This window comes from Nyctibius grandis, chromosome 2 (assembly GCF_013368605.1).
Source record: "Nyctibius grandis isolate bNycGra1 chromosome 2, bNycGra1.pri, whole genome shotgun sequence".
In the NCBI taxonomy this organism is placed as follows: domain Eukaryota; kingdom Metazoa; phylum Chordata; class Aves; order Nyctibiiformes; family Nyctibiidae; genus Nyctibius; species Nyctibius grandis.
In genome coordinates, this window is record NC_090659.1 from 112,769,112 (window position 1) to 112,789,795 (window position 20,684).

The window sequence follows — 20,684 nt, forward strand, 5'->3', positions numbered from 1 at the left end:
ACCTGTTTTATCTAACATCACAACTTGCATTTCTTCTCAGGTTCCCTTGTACTTAGCCTGCTAAAGTGCCAATGAGGATACAACCAATTTTTACCTCATCCTTCTTCAGGCATAATTTACTATGAGGACAGGTTCTTCTGCTATAGTGGCTATACCAAAAATTCATTAGGACAAAGAGATGTGACCTAATTGCCAGGGAGCAGGAATGACTGTGAGTGGAAATCCTTAGATTAATTGGGATATTGGTTTCACTTCCTGCTATCACAAATACTTGATTTAATTGATTGTTGATTATTGGCAGGGCCTAACATCAGGACTTAATTCTTCCTGTCTGAGCTGTTAGCATTGAGAGTCATGCAACAACAGATAAATTCCCTTGTAAAAATATGTCATGGATAGTATACTTTATGCAGAGGGGCTTTTTCAGCAAATGCCAGCCTGTTCTGCCTAGATGATCAGAAGGAAAAAAAGTCCTTGCAAAATTAGATCTCCTCATGATTTGAATTTGTTAACTTCCCAAAGATGAGGAAGTTCACAAGCAAAAGGTGGAAACACAAGAATCAGAACATGTGTTTCAGGGGAGGGAAAATCAATAGAATAAATTTCCAGAAGGTCTAGTGACCTTCTGGAAAATAAATTTCCAGAAGGTTCAGTTACCATCCATATCAGGGCAAATGGCAGGATCCTACTTTCTGGGGAAGTTCCTCATGATGAAATCTATATTCCTGATATCATTTTGCCAAACCACAAAAAATGTTCAAGCACTTATTTTACAACTGTGAAATACCTGACAGCAGAGAGGAGAGCAGAAGTCATCTTCCCAAGGCAGAGTTTAATTATGCAGGAAGCTACTCTACCACACAATGTGGGCCAGCTTTTGGAAAAAGACTGCTGACCACAAAGGTCTTAGCAACCTGCTGCTGGTATTATAATTGAAACAGAGCAAGCTTCTTTTCCACATTAGTGGTAACTTTGATGTGAAAGGAAAGAATGATCTTAACATTCTCTTGCCATTTATAAAGATATTAAGTTGAACGAACAGGTCATCTGTTAGTCTTTTCATTTGTCCCCTGTTGTCTTTCCATGCTCTGAAAAAAACAATTTTACCTGAGTTGTTGGCTCTCACAGCTCTTTCTGCTAATCCAAGCGAATACTCAGTCACTACTCTCACCTTTCCTTGGTCTAAAGTTGCTACATTTTGCCAATAATTTTCTTAAGGACTATAATAAGTCTTCATTTCAAGATATCAGGTGTCTGGAATGCAATTTAACTTTAAAATAGGATCATTGCTGAATCTAGTTTACTTTGAGCTGTGAATTGGCTTAACTGTAAGTTTTAAAGAGTTATGTTTTCAAAAAAACTTGTCTTTGTACCAAGTTGAACTAAAATATGTTTAACTTGAAAATTGCAGCAGAAATGAAATAAAAGATATGAATAAGCATAAAGCTATGGAATTAAAAAATTGAAAAAATGTCTGACTGCACATCTAAATTAAACAGCGTGAGACTGGCATGACTCATTTCAAGGCATCTAAGATCTAATGAGCATCAGGTTCTGAGGTGAATATTAACAACTCAGCAATGCTTGTGGGAATGAATAAATGTACATTATACTTTTAATCTAAAACTCAAACTGCATTGCAAAGAAATACTTCCTCTTTTGCAAAAGTGATACACAGGTAACTATGTATATTTCTAAGTAGACCATTATTTAATCAGTCAGTATTGTCTCTGGGATTCCTAAGAATAGATTGTGATCCTGATATCTTAGAGTCTTACAAGGTAAAATACCTGTCTTTTATACAGGCTGTGCTATAATAACATTTGGCTAGTTCCTGGATAAGATGCTATTTTTTTCCCTTGTTTTTGTGACAGAATTCTGGAGGAGTGGTTTTACATTCTGCTGTGACTACCTGGAAATATTTCCTTCCCCCATCCTCTGCCTTTGTGTATGTTTTTGTGGAGAAAATTACTATAACAGTTCTGCCTTCTTATATGGAAACAGCTGAAGACAAGCTCACCTGAGTATCTCTCAACATGGAGCTGGTAACTTCACTCAAGGGGAAGAAATAAGTTCTTCCTGTGATACTCATTTAGAAATAGAGAGCTATACCAACCACGGACATCCCAACATGAATTTCTCATAATCTTTCATAAATTAACAATCATCTCATGTGCTTTATACAGTAAATGTAACTCCATACCTTCTCCGTGTACCACCAGAATTTGATGTTACAGAAAGATACATGTTCAAAGGAGAAAGGTGGAAAGGTACAAAAAGGCAAGGAAATAAATCCCTGTATGTTGAATTTCCAGGCTTCTGCCTTAAGCAGAGTAATTTTTTTTCTCATCATCACAGGTAACTCCCTTCCCTCTCTTAAACCTCCCAGCAATAAACCAAAGCAGTAGGGCTTGAATAATTAGGAAAGAAGAGGAATCTTTTTTCTTTTAATGGAAATTAACTTTACCCTGATATGTAAAACCAGAAACTTTCCTCTTGAACTGATTTTATATGCTAGAAACCTGTTTGCTGTTACCTATGCATCAGAAGTCTTTGCACTCAATTATAGGAAATATACTTAGGATCTTTGCAAGGTCAGTGTGAAAAAGGCTCTAAGTATAAGACAGATAATTTAAAATTTTCTTCTGTGTGAAAAATCATCTCTACCTAAAATGGGTTCATTGTTACTTAGAATCGGGCCTTCCCTGAAAACTTTACAGAGCTCACTGACATTTCCTTTGAAGTAGAACTATTTTTCAAGTTAATAACACAATGCAGTGATACACAAATCACAGCTTATTTTACGTATCTTTTTGAATATTTCACTTTTCCGGTAGAATTGTCTCCCTATACCTGGAGTGCACTTATAATAGGTATTCTTATAAATGATGCTGAGTATATTGCCTTATAAATTTTGTCACATTCAGCAAATTCATTAATATTTACAAGGATTTTACCATTAAAAACATACTTTCATGGAATGAAAAGGTTATGAAAATGAAATGTCACACACTATAATTTTGCCTTAAAGATCCTAGTCGTTTACACAGCACTCTAGAATGGTAGTATAAAAGATAACAGTCTTTCTTTTTGATAGGTTTCATTCAGGAGCCAGAGTTTCACATTTCATGCAGCATGTTATGTATGGAAATCACTTGGAAAAGGTCACCATCTATCCTAGTCACTTCTTGCTTAATTAGACACTATAAAATCATGCATTAAGCAATGCTGTTTTAAAGGAATTCAAGGAGAGATAAGAAACCCTAATGGCAATGTCAACTGATATTTATTTAGGTACATCAGACACATACACCCACCTGCGTGTGTGCTTGACAATGAATACAAATTGTGTATACAATCACTACATCACAGAAAAAAAAGTAGTTTTACACTCCTACTTCTTTGCTGCTATAATATATGGGGGAACCCTTGGGCTGAAACACAGACACTACAAAACTGAATGGAAAACTCCTTTTATCTAGAATATATCCAGATCTTAACTGAAAAATACAATGGCAAGTATGCCCAGTTTGAACTTGAGTACCAGAGAAGCATCAGTCTGAAGGTGTGAGACATGCCAGCATCATTACTGAGTACTGGAGCAAAGAAACTATTGCAGCTTAATGTTTCAGTTGATGAGTGCTATAAAAGCTACAGGTTCATACAAGCTAAGGACAAAAGAGACCACAAGTATTTTAGACTCTATTCTGTAACTTCACTTTGGAAAATTTGTTTGACCTGAAGCATGCCAAATTATTCAGAAAACTGCACAGAACACTTTTGGAAAGTCTGAAGGGAAGTGGTGTTATTTTTTTTGCAGTTGAAAATTATATTTCTTTGAACTTTGGACATTAAGAATATTTATTTTTTGCTTTGCTTTTATTCTCTTTTCAGTCTGCTGGGTTTTATACATATCTGTATGGGCATCAGACTGTCAAAGTTATGGAATGTTGCAACACAGTTTATTTATTTTTCAAATGTTTACTGGTATGGGAATATCACTTTGGAAGACCATTTTATGACTAACTGATTTCATTGTTAGAAGAAATGTTCTGGTATGTAGTCTTTTTGATGGCTTTGTCCTTGGTGTACTGACTTTTTGCTTTAAGGTAACTATCTCACTGGTGGATTCTTCCACTCTCCAGGAAGAATTAACTCTTTTCCATCTTTCCATTAACTCTTTTCCATCTCTGCTTCTGTTGAGTTCCTTACAAGCATTCAATTCAAAAAGTATCATTTAAGTAAATGAGTAAAATTCTAGAATCAAATTTACACTTAAACCTGGCCTATTTTTTTGTAGTTTCAGCTCTTTAAAATATACTAACATTTCAAATGTAATGAATGCCATTGTGCATATCCAGACAGGTTTTTTTTCGGTGGTGGCTTTTCACTGTTTTGGACACTTTTATAAATGTTGTTAAGTGAGTAGTAGTGTAACATATCTCTCTTTTGCATGTCTGCATAATGTAAACATGAATACATTTAGGTTGCACATGGACCGTTCTGAGATATTGAGTGGACAGTCAGGGAAGATGTGGTTCAAGCAACATATCTGAAGCTATTTTCCAGGGTTGTGATGAAGGTAAAACGTTCTAAAATATTTATTCTCAATTATGAAAATCGAACCCTTCAAAACCCCACCTCCACAGTGTGTTTTAGGGTGGGGTGGGCATTTTTATTCCCAAAGCAGGTCATGACAGGCTATGCCGGAGCTGTACGGCTAAAATGGAAGCAGCTGCTCCTCAGCAGTTGCTCAGGTTAGTACTGTTATTGAGGGTCAGAATGAAGGTCATGGTTTTGTCTTCAGTCAGTTCAGAATTACTGGTGGGTGAAGAAGTCTTCACCCTTCAGGCGTGGAAGAGGCCATGAACAGAGGAAGCCTTTTATTGACATCTCCTTCCTATGATCAACAGTTTAGAGTGAGATGTACAGGCAACGAGCACAGGAGAGCTTGCAGGCAGGATCCTGTAGGAATCCTGTGTGTCTTCTGTTAATATTTAATAATGGATGGCCAAAAACATTTCAAATTCATCAGATAGATAGGAAACTTAAGTTAACTCCTTCTTTGCTGGAACTTTTTTTTTCAGCTCGTATTATGCAGTTTCTGAGATTTAAAATTATGTTTAATAATAACTGTTCAAACAGTTGTTTTAGCTCTTCTGCATCTGTGCTAGCTTGAGAGGTTATTTCCCTCCCTCCTGGTATTCACTGTGCCTCTCTGGAAGCTGTACCTCCTTTAAATTTATAGGGTAAGCTGAATATATGAGTTGCTTGTTTTTCCTAATCAGTTAATTCAAGATTTTCATATTAACATGAAGAATTTAAATAGAATTTCTTTACAGCTCAACTCTTTTGACCTGAAGTGAACCCATACAGATGCAAGATAGAAGAACACTCGATGCAGCTCTGTTGACCCAGTCTGAGATGGTGACCCAAGATCCTGCAGTCCAGAAGGAGCTTTGCCCACAGTTCAGTCAATTCTGTGAAAGGCATCGCAGCCCTCTGCGAAGCCTTCCAGATTTATTTTGTATCTTAAGGGGATTTTGTCAGATATTGAAGAAGCCAATATATTAAAAATATGCACCAATATACTAAAGCACAGTCCTAATTGGAGCTGAAGCTAAGGAACTAAAAAGAGCAGCTGAATTGCCCATTTTTCAAATGCAGATATTCTGTGCTCTGTTACCAGCATTTCAAATTACTTCAGATGTATTCAAAAATATCATCCATTTTTTTAATCCAGGGGATCACCTGACGTGTTTGATTTCTGGACGTCTCTACAGCCCAGTTAGTTGAAGTATACAATGGCTCTAAAAACTTCCACAGTAGAGCGCACAGCCTCTGAAGTCACTAGATTGCTTAACTGTGAGTCAGCAACAGCATTACTGAGACTTGTTTAGCTCAGCTGTAATGCTTGGAGCATCTGGGACCACTAAAAATAAATTTGAAGTTTTTTAATGGAATGAGCCAAACATACATTTTATGTGAAAACACTTGCAACAGTTTGAAAAATATGATTCATTTTCTTATGAACAGAAATGTAAAAGTTTAAAATGAAAATGTCAGTCATCAGATCTAGAAGGATGTCTTCCTATTTAAATTAGCTGCAAGTCCAATGCAAAGCACACCAAGACTTGTATCAGCCCTTAAAAAGTGCTAGTGAGAGCTGAATGCCAAATAGCTTCCCAGGAGGCACGTTATGCTAATCACTATGACAATCAGTTATTTATCATTCTTGCAGACATATATTTTCCATTTACGCTAACAGGGTGGTTGATTGGATTTTGTTCATTAAATGGGCAGAATCAAAACTGGTCTTATAAACTGCTGTTCAAGTTAATTAGTGAGTATGTGTGTACGCAGAAGCAGGAAAATAAGTTTTAAAATTATAACCTACATCAATCGGGCATCTTTTCTACATTATACCAAAATCATTCCACTTAGTGTATTCAGCATAAAAGAGAAAGTAAAAATGCTGCATTTTCATTCCTCCCATTCCCTGATGGTCTGGCAGTAAACATGGTGTTACTCATAAAAGAGTAAGAACAGATTTTTTTTGCTCTGCTGTCTTACCTAAAATTCCACAAGGCTCTGTGTCTAGCTTAAGAGACAGCGCAGGGATAGGAAGATCCTTAGTACAGTTTTGTGTTCATTCTTTTACAGTCTTTAGTTGATTAGTTAATAGCAAGTAACAAAGATGGCCTGCAAGCACTACCGTGAGGTTACAACCTAAACAGTAGTAATTAAAACAGTAACAATAAGGATTAAAAGGCAATCAGTGGTGGAAATGCTGGACTTTGATTCTGGAGATCCAGTTTCAGCTCCTATATTTTATGTCCATGTGGTAGGGGTGGTTTCATTGTTCTGGGTACGTTCACAAGTTTCCCATGCATGTTTGTGAGTATCCCTTTGTAGAACAGAGGCAGACATGTTTTTTCTTCTGTCTATCTCAAATGACTTAAAGATCCAGCTGAGGATTTCACAGATCTCAAATGCCTTTTGTTTCTGACTTGTATCATGTGTCTGGGAGTAGATTTGATTGCTCTGGCCCTGGGAATTGGGGGTATTCTGAAATAGCATCTTTTCAATATTGGAGCTTTTTGTGTGAATAGTTCAATATTCATCAGACAGATAAAGTAGGATCTTTAACTTTCACAGAAGTTTGAGTGCTTTGTCCGTTGCACATGAGAGAACAACGGGCAAGTTGGGGTGTGATATCTTCTTATCCGTTGCCCATTTGTCTCCAGACTGAGGAGTCCTGGGCCTTTTAGCCTCTCCCCAGGAGGCAGCTGTTCTAAACGGTGCCCTTGATCATTTTAGTTGTCTTTTTCTTTCATACCTCTTATTATGTCCTTTTTGGGATGAGGAGACCTCAGGTGCACACAGTACCAGTACTGTGATAAAACCAAAGTTTTGTCTTGCAGAAAAATGTTGTTTCATCTTGCTCTCAATAACCTTCCTGATGCTACTCAACTTTTACTGCATTTTAGCAGCTGCTATATGGTGAGCCATAAGTTTCTGACTCCCTCTGAGATAACTCCAAGTCCCCTTTCCTGAGTTTCACCTCTCAGTTCCACACTCAGCATGAAGTCAGCACAGTTTAGATTTTCTTCACCTTACATTTATTGGATTGAAACATACTTGCTGCCTTTTTCTTCCCTCACTCAGTTTTGTGCAGTCCTTCTGGAATGTTTCAACATTATCTGCCATTTAATTACTTGAAAGGTCTTAGTATCATCATGATTTTGAGATTTAGGTGTCCAAAGAAGACATAAGGTAGCCAGATGTCTCTCACCTTACTTCTGAGCTCTGTAAAACAGGCAGCATCAACCACAAAACAGATAGAAAGCTTGTTGCTCCCTTTTCCTGGCTGATGTTCCTTCTCTATAGTATCTTGCCATGAGCCTTGAGAAAAGTTGTTATGGCACTACAGATTCTACTCTACTGGAATTCAACAAATTAAGGTGGGAGTGTAGGGGGATGGACCTCCCACCTCCCCACATCGTCTGGATGCAGAGGGTTATGTGAGTCACACAGTTTCATTTTGGATTTGACTTGTTTGCTGGTCTGTACAAGACACCCGACTGGCTTTTGGGGCTTTTTTGTCACATATTTTTCTCACCTTTTTCGATGTTTACAGTATCTTAACAGCTCTACTCTTTGACTAGAAGTAAGAAAGAGTTCAGCAGCCGTTTAAGAAGAGAAATTCCACAACATCTCACTGTAGTTTATTACGGTAAATATTTTCGTGGTGGAGGGAAGGGTTGTGGGAGTAGCTACGCCTTGAGCAAACTGAACATGTTTGGCAATATGCTGTCAAACCAAGGATTAAGGTGCTGCAGATCTCTTGTGCTGAAGGACTTCCAGTGTCATAGCTCTTAGTAAATCAGACACTTTCAAAGAAATTTTTGGGTCTAATAAAAAATGATCCAAAAGGAAAGACTCTACCATTCTGCAAACTGAACTAACAGATATCCAGCAATATTCAAGCCATTTATGATCGAGAAATCAGATGAAATTTTTGCCAGTGCAAGCCCGTTTCTCAAGTTGCAATAATACATTCAGTCAGCAGCCTGACAGCTTTATCTCCTGCATTTAATGGTCAAAGTTTTTGTGAAGAGCGTTAAAGACTGATATTTTATTTTTTGGATACTCTGGGTATCCAAATGCTTTTTTTAATGAGAAATTCATAGAGATGAAATTCCTTTCCCTTCCCATTCAAAAACTGTGGGATTAGGTTAGTTTAGGGATTAGGGATTAAGTCAGAAAATGTTTACAGATAGCAACCCAACACAGTGGAAACCTAGATCAGTTTTTTGGGTAATCCAGTACAATCATTCTCAGATGGGGAAAAACATCTCCTTTCCTGTATGTTTGGAGGGGATGAGGCTTATCCTTTCACATGGCTTGTTGGAAGGCAAACACTGCTAGGTCAAGATGCTGGGTGAACCCCAGGCCATACTCACGGGGAACTGTGCCTGTGGATTTCCTCCTCCTTTTATGTCTCCTCCCCACCCCACCCCATACACACATGTACACTTTTGCTCTTTGTGGCAGGACAGGGCAGGGAAAGGAAGAAGAGGCTGCCCAGGGACTTACAGGGCAGGGTGAAGTGCTACTTTTTCATTTCTGAAACAGGAACATCAGAGACACTCAGTGTACCCTGGGTTATTTATTTTTTCCTAGTAGAACTTCAAATAAATGTAGTATAACCAGAAAACAGCAACCATTTGCTTTTGAGTCTTCTCCATGTTAGGAAAGAATTAATAGCAGGTTTACTCATTACCTCCACTGGTCATCTGACAGCCCATGTATTATAAATTAATGGTCACAGCAGAGTAGGCATTCAGTGTTTTCACCTGAAGCACAGGTGAAATGTCTTAATTTGAACAAACATACATAAATGTTGTCATCGCGTAGAATGACTCTCTCCAAAATAATGATAAATTTGGATATATATATTACTCCAAAACAAGGCATTGAGTTATACAAAACTAAACAATTGAATTGAGGCTTCTTTTTTAAGTCAGTTAGTCACTCCACATGGTGAAGTTTTAAAGGAATATCAGAAGGACTACCCTGTTTTACTATCCTGTGTTTAAATGTCCCTTTTGTAGAAGATAAGAGATGTCATTATGAAATGGAACTGCTTGCTCAACCAAGTATCAGAGCAATGCAGCTTAGAGTAAAATTGTACTTGCTAAAGCTTTGACCCAGATATGTTTCAGATACTTTCAGTATCTTTTTATTCACGTGTTTTCTGTTACTGAGAGGAAATTGATGTGTTTTCGCATCTTATGTTCTGTATGAAAACCAAAATATGCTGAATACCTTTATTTGTGTTTAATACGTATAGTGCCTGCCTTTGCTATATGCCTTGATAACTGTATCTTTCAGGAAGATTCTCTTATGTTTTTATTCTATATTTTTTTTAGAATTGATGAGTTTGAGCTTAAAAGTGAAAAAAAAAAAAAACAAACTACCATACCAAAAAGGAGGGTTTTTTTCTCTAGCCAGACATATCTGTTTCATCATAGTAAAAGATGAACCAAGATGCATCGCAGATTTCTGTATCAGTTTATTCTGATGACCAGATGGGTTGCTTATACAAGCTGCAGTGCTCAGTTAATAGTCTGACAGCAGAAAAGGAGATAAGGAAGGAAGAACAGCTGCTCATCTAAACATCTGTGCCAGTTTGCTTAAGCAGCTGACCCCTCTAATAAGTAATGTGAATATTGAAATTGCTAGTGTACAATTTTCCATAGATTTTTCTTCTAGGCTTGTGTCTTTAATATATATACACTATCATTATCTTGTTTAAAATATTAAAAAGATGTACCACAATAAAGGCAAAGTCAGTGCTCAGGTCTGTCTTTACTGGAATTGAGAGAAAAGTCATAGAGCAAACTCAGGGCCTGTATTTTTGGAAGCAGCCTGTGTGTAGGCCTGCTTAGGGAGGCTGTGATATCCTAAAGCCAACTAACCTATTGTAACAAAATGCTCTTCATTTTTTCTTATCCCTGACATTGTTTTGCTCAAAAGCATAAGAGGTAATTAAGAAGGAAAACATCTTTCATCTTCAGAGGAACAGGGATGATGGCCATAAAAGGGCAAGAGTGGGCTGCAGTTTGGCAGAAGTTCTGATAGGTTATGAATTTTCAATATGCACAGTTCTCCATGTCAGCAGAAACAGGTCATTACAGTTTTCTGTGACATTCATAAGTAATTTAATGGAAGTCCTGATATAATGTGCTATTTAATCCATAGCCGTTTTGTAACTGAAGTCTCAGTTCAAATGGCGACTGTAGCAATCTATTTTTATTTCCAAAATGAGCTTTTTGATTTCATACTGTGTTGCAAAGTCATTTACCTCTATAAATATGCATTTTATAAAGAAGTGATTGGGCATTATTAAAAACTCAAATAAAACTATCAAAAAAGAAAAATATTTGCTGTAACTGTGTCATCCGTTATTACATTTTTTTCCTCCAAAAGTGTATGTGTATTTTTGAAAGCTTTTTTGTTGTGATCTATCACAAAAAGTATTTCAAATATAAGACAAAGCAACTAAACTTTTCAATTGAACATGAAATGGCTACGTTGTGCACAGCCATGGGGTACTGGTGACACTTGAAATAATGTTATACATGCCAGAGAGGTCCCAGAAATTATATAATACTTCAGTATAGAGAGGATTGCCCTTGGTGGCTTCCTTATAAAGCACTTTTCATTATTATTTTTTTTTCAATGCAGAGAGATTTTATCTCCGAAGCTAATTTGCAGATTTATTTTGCAATTTTTGTTAGGTATAGTTTCATGTTGAGAATTCCAGCCTTCTTGCATCTTTCAGTTATTTAATTATAAAAGTAATATCTACCCAGGGAAAATAACACATATGTGAAATTAGAATGGTGCCAAAAATTATTTGATTTTTAATGGCTGCATTTTCCACATTCACTATTGCAGATTCATCATTTTCTTCTTGAAAGTCATGTAATTAAATGGTTATTGCTGCTGGAATCCAAAATATTTGTGTCACCCTGTCCTCTATAAATATAATTCAGGAGCTGACAGGAGATAAGATAAAAGTCAATAAAAAGAGAATTATTTATTAAAAAGATCTAATGTTACAAGAACAGTACACAGGAACTATTATATTACTGTGTCTTCAACATTGTATATACCATTATATATAGCATATATACAGATTGTATACTATATATCTAACATTTTGATATGGGCCATGACAGTATCTTTCTTTTGGTCTGCAAAACAAAGTTTCTTTCTAATTATTTTTTTCGGAACAGATCTTGTGACATTATACAAAAATACAGTCTCCTCAGTGACACTAGACTGCACTATTACAATCTTTTACATGAAAAAGGAAAGAGCTTTTCTTTGTAACTAAAAAATAATATGTCATGATAAGGAAACATCTTCTACAAAGTAACAAATAGGTAATACATAGGTACTTAAACATTTAAAACATGTTTATTAATATATTTAAGATGCAAAATACATATTCTGTTCATGTTGAATATAAAACATACCCCTTTTTGTCCCTGCAATACAACTACATTACCTGATGGTATGTTCAGTATTTCTATCTGTATCTTGACACTAAAGATTGAGATAAAACTAGATGCAGCTCTGTCTCCTTATCAGACTTTCATTCTTCTTATAAAGCACAGCCATTTCTTGTATTCAGAAAGTTGTTTGACAAGAACGCCACCAGCAGTGACTAGCCTTTTTGAAATAAACTTCATTGGCAAGCAACTCTATAAAAAATACAGGAAATTACACTTAACTAATTTATAAAATAGCCTTTTTGCTTTTTGGTTCATCACTTTATTCTTGTTTATTTTAACCTTCTGAAAAAATGATGGTTTGCTAATGCAAGTTCTCTGCACAATAGCAATGCTGCTGTTTTAAAAATGACAGCAGGTAGTTATTTCCTATGAGTTTGCTCTATCGGCAGGGTACATTCCACCTTCCTTTCTTTGATCTCAAAGACTTTTCCAGAAGCAGAGATACAGAAGGTCTCCTTCTGTCTGTATCTACCGACTATGCTCGGCTAGATATCCTGCCTTTGTTTTCCTAGCAACATGGTGACTAAGTAAGTTTAAAACCTATTTTTTAGAGAATTATTTAAAATATTAGTGGGTAATAAATATTCGAGTTGAATCAGCTCTGAAAAATTTTACTGATAAAATATTCAAAAGAAAAAACAATTTAGTCATCAGTCAACTCTTTACCTACCAAGCACTTGATCTGTGTTGTGCTTTCTTGGCTACTATTTTAAAGCTGCTAAGAAAGGGCACAGTTAGAGTGCACTAGCCAAATGCCAAGTATTATTTTGCTACTGAGCTAGCAAAATAATAGCATTTTAGACCCAGAACCCATCAGCCAAAATAGAATTGCATCAAAACTTTTAGAGGGATGGACATCTAGAAGATCTATGCTATTCGGCCTTGCCTGTTAAACTCTTTTGACTTGATTTTTACCAGACAGGGGAATGTTCATCCTAGGTGCAATCCCTAGACACACGGTAGTAAAACACCCTCCCTCAGAACACCGTGCACACCATAATTGTACATACACACACACCATATACACTGGGGATCATTTTGATTCAGGTGCCAATATGAGTAAAGGCCTTCCAATGTAGAAAAGTTGTCCAAATTGTCTACCGAGTGAAAAATTGTTTGGTACAGCAAAAAGTGGGGATTAAAACTGATAGCACACAATCCCTACAAGAATAATCTCTAGTGAGCTAGAGAAATAGAGCCAATTAGCTAAATAAATAACTGGAATGATGCTCAGTAGCACTTACCCAAGTATTTTTTTTCAGACACAGCACTCTCCAAAATATATCCTACTGGAGTCCGTATATATGTGAATGATTACATTCCAGAAAATGTTAACATTCTCTCCTTAATATGCTTTCATATATACTTCAACTTGATTACCAAATATATAAATCACAGAATGTTACTAAAAAATGAACTCAGAGGGGAAAAAAAAGTTACAACTGAGAAGTGGTTGGAAAAAGTAGGTTTATCTTCTCGCATTGCTTTATTTGTCCACTTAGCAGCCTAATGTGTATCATGTTTAAATGCCCAGTGGGGTTTTCATTGTCATATGCATTAAGAATTGATTTTTTATTTGCTATTGAAAAACAAGATTTGATTCATTTGACATTAAATCATATGATATTTGATGAAAAACAGACTTGTTTCCTCTTAAGTTTTTTAATCATTTTCCATTTACCTTGCAATGAAATAAATGTCTTCTTTTCTGCTCTATTTTGCCACTTTCTGAGTGTGCTGTCTAGTATTGTATTGACTATTCTTTCTGCTAATTAAATACATATTCATACATTTTCAGAACAAATTCTCTCTTTTGCAGTGGGCTGTGTATCCAAACTATATTTTTCTCTCTTGTCAGTTGGAACAGCCAGCCGTAGGGGATGCAAGAAAAGTATTCAACAAAGCTGTGTCAAACTTTGTTCTATATTTAAAAAAGAATTTTTTTCCAAACCAAACAGATGTACTGTACTAGACACCACTGCTTAAACACCTAATGATACATGACTGTGGTCACAAAATTGAACATATTAAAAAAGTAAAGTACATTTGACAGAAATTATGTTTCCTTACAAAAGTTTATTACATACAATCTGCATATTTTTGGGCCAAGGGTTGTCCCCTTCCCAGAGGACTTTTACAAAAAATGAAGAGAAAAAAACCTGATGAATTATTGACTGTGTCTCCAACACTCCTCTAAGTGCACCACAGTCATTTCTATGGGTCTTTAAGCATTAATTTGTGTTTCCAGTTTCTCCATGGACATAAAACTCCATCCCTTGGTGTCATCAAGCTAAAGCAAACAAATAACAACAACAAAGTCTGCAGTCTTCACCATGACGTTGAAGGAACCATCAGTGCCAAAAGCAATGTTACAGAGGATGAGGAAGTGGACAACACATGTAAAGTTGACTGAGCATTTGTTACTTTCCCTCCTGAAATAAAAAGCAAAGTAATTAAGGAACAAATAATGCAAACAGTTCTCAGCACATTTAAGTACTAGATTTTGCCCAAAACTTGTGTTCTATAATGCTCAGCAAAAGCCTAACTTTTAGGCAAGAGATTACCCTGTGAGAACTGCAATCGCAAAATAGCCTCCTTATGCAGACATGAAGAAATTAGGGATTTTATGATGATATCCACAGAAACTCACATGCTGAATCCTCATATTCAGTCTACAAATGAATAGGAAATTCCAAAAGGGTATGTGATTTTATGCCTTAATTCTCAAAAAGAACTATAGAATCATAGAATCACAGAATGGTTTTGGTTGCAAAGGACCTTTAAGATCATCGAGTCCAACCATTAAACTAACACTACCAAGTCCACCACTAAACAATATCCCTAAACACCATATCTTCTTGTCTTTAAATACCTCCAGGGATGGTGACTCCACCACTTCCCTGGGCAGCCTGTTCCAATGCTTGATAACCCTTTCCATGAAGAAATTTTTCCTAATGTCCAATCTAAACCTCCCCAGGTGCAATTTGCGGCCGTTTCCTCTCATCCTATTGCTTGTTACCTGGGAGAAGAGACTAACACCCTCCTTGCTACAGCCTCCTTTCAGGTACTTGTAGACAGCAATAAGGTCTCTCCTCAGCCTCCTTTTCTCTAGACTAAACAACACCAGTTCCCTCAGCTGCTCCTCAGAAGACTTGTGCTCCAGACCCTTCACCAGCTTCGTTGCCCTTCTTTGGACTCTTTCCAGCACCTCAATGTCTTTCTTGTAGTGAGGGGCCCAAAACTGAACACAGTATTCGCGGTGCAGCCACACCAGTGCTGAGTACAGAGGGACTGCAGATGCCCTGAGTCACAATCACAAATGTTCTTCCTGAAACAAGGAATGAAAGCTAGCCCTTGACCTTGATGTTTGTCCAGAGGAAAAGTGGTCTTTTGCCCAGTAGACTAGTGATGTTTTCAGATCACAGCAGTCCCTTAAAAAGCCATGCTAAGGGCAAATATGCTATATGGGCTGGCAGTGGCAGCAGATTGTAGGACAGGAAGGGAGCCAGACTGGGTTTCTTCGGACCACAGTTGTCCTAAGTGGAACTGATCTGTTGTGTATAGTGTCGTCAAAAATATCAGGTTAGAGGGAATGGAAGATCTTGTGGCCTAGAGTTCTGGCTTAAAAGATACGTGAAACAAATATTCCATGGAGTAGAAATTAGTGTCTTCTGCTTTCTGATGATAGCACTGTAGTTTGTGACTAGATTAGAGCTGAAATTTGAGGTCTAGATTGAATTTTCAGGCTCATGCCTTTTGGGTAGTACTCCTTAAGGACTAAAAAGCAATGTTTAGTAGAATTTTTAAGCATTAGCAGAAAGTTAGAATTAAGATGCCTCGTTATGTTTAGGTAAAAGACAATGTTATTTTCTCATTGTTCTCACGACTAATCCTTCCATCCCTTTGTTACCTGTGTAATATTGATACTTAGAATGCTTTCAACATATTGCAGTAACTGAGGAAACAAAAGCTAGACTTCATAATTTACTTCATGATAATACATTAATACTGTAATACGTTAATAATTTAATAAAGTAATATCTACTCAAGGGAGTCAATAGAATCTACAGAGAAATTCAGCTTATTCTAAAGCAGGCCCATACACAGGGTTCAGCTACCTAAATGCATACCATTTTAGCTCTGTTTTAAATAGTACATCTCTGAACAGTGGTCCAGAATGATGGGTGTATCCTCTAAGTCCCGCATCATATCTGCCAGCTCTGTGCAAATGTTTGGGATACCTTAGAACATCTCAGATGTCCTTATGTGCCTGTGTCTGAATATTTAAATGCAGAAGAACAGCTGAATTGCTGTCTAGGCTCCACTGTTGGTCTGCATGGATTACATCTCAGCTGACTAGAATGCTATTTGACATACCTAGTGCAAGTGTAGACATCTATAGCTCAATTAGGTTTCCAGGTGTTATCCTAGAAAGGGAGAAGTTTCCTGTAAATCCTCTGTTTTGTTCATCAGCCCCACATGGATGCCTCAGATAGATACTCTTGAGCATCTCATATGGCACTAGATACCTCTGTTTCAGCATAGAACTGAAGACTGATTAATGATTTTATCTAATAGCTGGAGAATTAGGAGAACATTTTTTTTTTCAGGTAGAGAATACTAAAGTTAATGAGTACTGTTATAATCACCACTCTTCCAAATATATGTGTAACCTTACCTGAAAAAGATGGGACTCTAATCTGGGGACTTGCAGTCCCATCCCCTCCTTCACTGACGGCACAGACCTCAATGATGTAGACACCAACATCAGGAAGAAGTACCACTGCAGAGGTTTTCTGTGTTTCTATAACCTGACTGTTACTCTGGCCTTCTTGCCTAAATAATACCTATAGTCAATAAAATAGATAGTGGTCATAGTGGTCATTCAAGTTGTATACCAGACACTTTGTGTAGACAACACGGTCACTGAAATGCTAACTGTTTCATGCTTTCATTAAGGATTTATTGACATTACATTTTATCAGGCATCTATTTTGACTCTGCCCTTCCTCCAATGGCTTCAAAAAATTAATAGCAAAGTATATTAGCAATTAATGAATGTGAAAGGACATTGATTATGATCCAGAGCAAAGACATAGCATTTTCCCGCTCCAGCATCAGGTGTTACACAACTTTTTCTCCAAGCTTTCTTCTAAATGCATTTTGGGTTCCATATGATTCAAATTCTTATCCCCAAATTAATGTAGATATGCACATGTTTTGCCCAAGAACCCAACTTCAACTGTAAAGAAAATGCCCTAAATAATGTCCTTACTGTGTTTACCTTAGCTGCTAAGTCAACTGAGAATAGCTCAGATCTGTCCCTGCATCTCCTGTGAAAGTCACTACAAGCTTATGGTACGTGGGGGGAAAGCAAGTGAGTACATCATAGCTGTCTTTTTGTTACTTCTGCCTAAGTTTCTGTTCCTAGGCAAAATTGAAAAGGTCAGAGAGGTGTAAAAAAAGCAAAGTAGTCAGCTGAACTTTTTCAAAATATCAGCTATTCTGATAAAGGTTAGAGCAGTTTCTGGTTTATTTGAAACTTTTTATGTTTTCTTGGTGATATTTCCTGATGTATCAGAGAAGATATCAGATTGTAGTCTGTAGAAGTGATCGTATATATGCTTCAAAAAAACCCCAACCATACCTCTGTAAAAACATTGAAATAATTTTGTTTTGATTTAAAAGATTGCAGTAAATTCCACTGCATTTTTATGACTTGTTATTTAAAAGTTAATTTGGATTTTACTCTTTAAAACTTCAAAACTTTAAATGCCAGATGTTACCATCACTGATTGTTGAATATCACCAACATGATCACAAAACAAACCGAAGTATTTGTATTTCTGCTCCGTAAAAATATTAAATTTAATGTTATTTTAAGATGCCTCATTCTTTTGCATTTCTCTGAATCCTACTGCAAACACAGTTAAATTGAAGTGTTAGTAGAAATTTCATTGCAGGTTGCTTTTATTAATAGCCACTTCTGATAGAGCTTACGCAGTTTATAATCAGTAGTTGAAAATCACAACACAAAAAATGTTAGGACATTTCACTCTTCTGAATTTTATTTATTGCTTTTCAGAGTATACAGTCTGTATAGTGTCCTTTACTTACACAGAAAAACAAGAAAAGAAAAAAAGCCAACAGGGAAGAGAAGCAGTCGTTTGGAAGAGAGAAAGGTGAGCAAGGAAGGGCAAGCACTGACCTTGTATCCCATTACATCAGATTCATTAGCTAGAGGTCTGACTGGCTCCCACCCAAGAGACACATGAGAGCCATCCTGTATCCACATAATATTGCTTGGTGCTTGGCTGGGAGCTGAGGAGAAAAAAACAACATGTACATAAATATAGTTTATATGTAGTTTCTTTAAAATCAAAATAAAAGTATTACAGCCTTTTATTACATTTACAATTGTTTGTGTTAGCAGACTCCTAACTCTACCTGGAATTTTAAAAGATTTTTTTTTTTGCACCAGAATTGTCATTTAATAGATTGTGGTATATTTATTCAGCTCACTCTATAAACTCCTTAGAGATTATGAACTTGAATTCTTTTCTGTCCCTTCTTTGTCAAAAATGCCTTATTGTCTAGGAAGATAACCTTTGTTATGAATGCAAAGTCATAGGAATTCATGTCTAAATATCAAAGCAAAGCCAGGAATCAGAACTATATATGGTTCCTGATTATTATACACTCTTATTAAAGGAAAACCCAAGAGGGTAGAGGTTGCTCTATGACTTCTCCCTTTGAGCAAAGGTACTGAGATCACTTACGGGACTTCTTGGTTGCTGCACGCACAGCAGTGCTAGGCGGTCCGTACCCTGCAGCGTTGTACGCCCTCACTGTTAGGTGATATAATGTGTTTCCTTCTAATCCTGTCAGAAGGATGGATGACTCATTTCCCTCAGTTTTGACCTTTTCTGCTGCTTCTTCCTGCTCCATGTCCTTCCAGTAACCAACCTGCAACAAGCAACCAAATGGAGGATTAATGTAGGCATCTGGGAAGATCATGCTTCCAGATGCTTATACTTGTGATTCTGTGGAGGGTATTTTTGCCATTTCTGCCTTTTGTCTGATCATCAAGCCCTTTTAAACATGTGAGATTTGCAACCTAACCTCAGAGCCAAGCAACGCTCACTTCTCCAAAATTGCAAGACTCAGAATACCACAGTATTACCTGAAGCACGTTGAATTGCTGTGTACTGACATGAGAAGATGTAACTACAGGATGGAAGAGCAGAGGATGAACGTTGGCAGGAAGTCAAAAGTATTTCAGAGAATTCAAGGAGACCTCATCCTCTGTTAGGTTGCCAAAATACCTGCCTTTACCCTGGAAAGCTCTGACCGTATTAGATAAGAAGTGTTGTGAGCAATATTCCCTTCCTGGCCCTGTGCAACTCAGAGCCATGAGATTTCTTATCAGTGTAATGAATAGGAAATGACAGAGCACCAAAAGAAATCTTTCATTCATCTGAAAAATCTTATCTGAAGAAAAAGAAGGAGGTGGATTCAATTTTAGTTCTTGGATATAAACAGGTTTCTGGTAAATGCAATTTTGATAGTATGGTTATGCCCTTCCTTTTCAGACATAAAAACCTGAAATCACAGAATCACAGAATCACAGAATCAATCAGGTTGGAAGAGACCTCTGGGATCATCGAGTCCAATTGTTGCCCTGACACCACCATGTCAACTAGACCATGACACTAAGTGCCATGTCCAGTCTTTTCTTAAACACATCCAGAGATGGTGATTCCACCACCTCCCTGGGCAGCCTGTTCCAATGTCTAATGACCCTTTCTGAGAAGAAATTCTTCCTAATGTCCAACATGAACCTCCCCTGGCAAAGCCTGAGGCTATGTCCTCTTGTCCTATCGCTAGTTGCCTGGGAGAAGAGGCCGACTCCCACTTCACTACAACCTCCCTTCAGGTAGTTGTAGACTGCAATAAGGTCACCTCGGAGCCTCCTCTTCTCCAGGCCTCCTCTTCCCCAGCTCCCTCAGCCGTTCCTCACAGGTCAGACCCTCCAGACCCTTCACCAGCTTGGTCGCCCTCCTCTGGACTCGCTCCAACACCTCAACATCTTTCTTGAAGTGCGGGGCCCAGAACTGGACAAGGTGCAGCCTCACCAGTGCTGAGTACAGAGGGACGATCACTTCCCTAGACCAGCTGACTACACTATTCTTAATAGAGGCCAGGATGCCATTGGCCTTCTTGGCCACCTGGGCACACTGCTGGCTCATGTTTAGCCGGCTGTCGATCAGCACCCCCAGGTCTCTTTCTGCCGGGCTGCTTTCTAACCACTGTTCCCTCAGCCTGTAGCACTGCATGGGGTTGTTGTGGTCAAAGTGTAAGACCCGGCACTTGTTCTTGCTGAACCTCATGCCGTTGGTCTCAGCCCATCTATCTAACATGTCCAGATCCCTCTGTAGGGCCTTCCTACCCTCCAGCAGATCGACACTCCCACCCAGCTTGGTGTCATCTGCAAATTTGCTGAGGGTGCACTCAATCCCTACGTCTAGATCATCTTTAAAGACATTGAACAGCACTGGCCCCAGAACTGAGCCCTGGGGAACACCGCTAGTGACC

At 37.6% G+C, this 20,684-nt stretch overlaps 1 protein-coding gene across 1 annotated transcript in view; it reads right to left on the minus strand.

Annotated features, from left to right (window-relative positions):
- Positions 1 to 14,417: 14,417 nt before the first annotated feature.
- The window catches only part of CNTN5 (contactin 5), a 294,289-nt gene continuing 288,022 nt past the window's right edge, over positions 14,418 to 20,684 (minus strand). Inside the window, exons 21-24 of the mRNA XM_068395332.1 lie at positions 18,869 to 19,055; positions 18,298 to 18,410; positions 16,768 to 16,936; positions 14,418 to 14,521 (exon numbers count right to left, since the gene is read on the minus strand). Coding sequence (XP_068251433.1) covers positions 14,418 to 14,521; positions 16,768 to 16,936; positions 18,298 to 18,410; positions 18,869 to 19,055 — 573 coding nt within the window. The remainder of the gene's footprint in view (positions 14,522 to 16,767; positions 16,937 to 18,297; positions 18,411 to 18,868; positions 19,056 to 20,684) is intronic.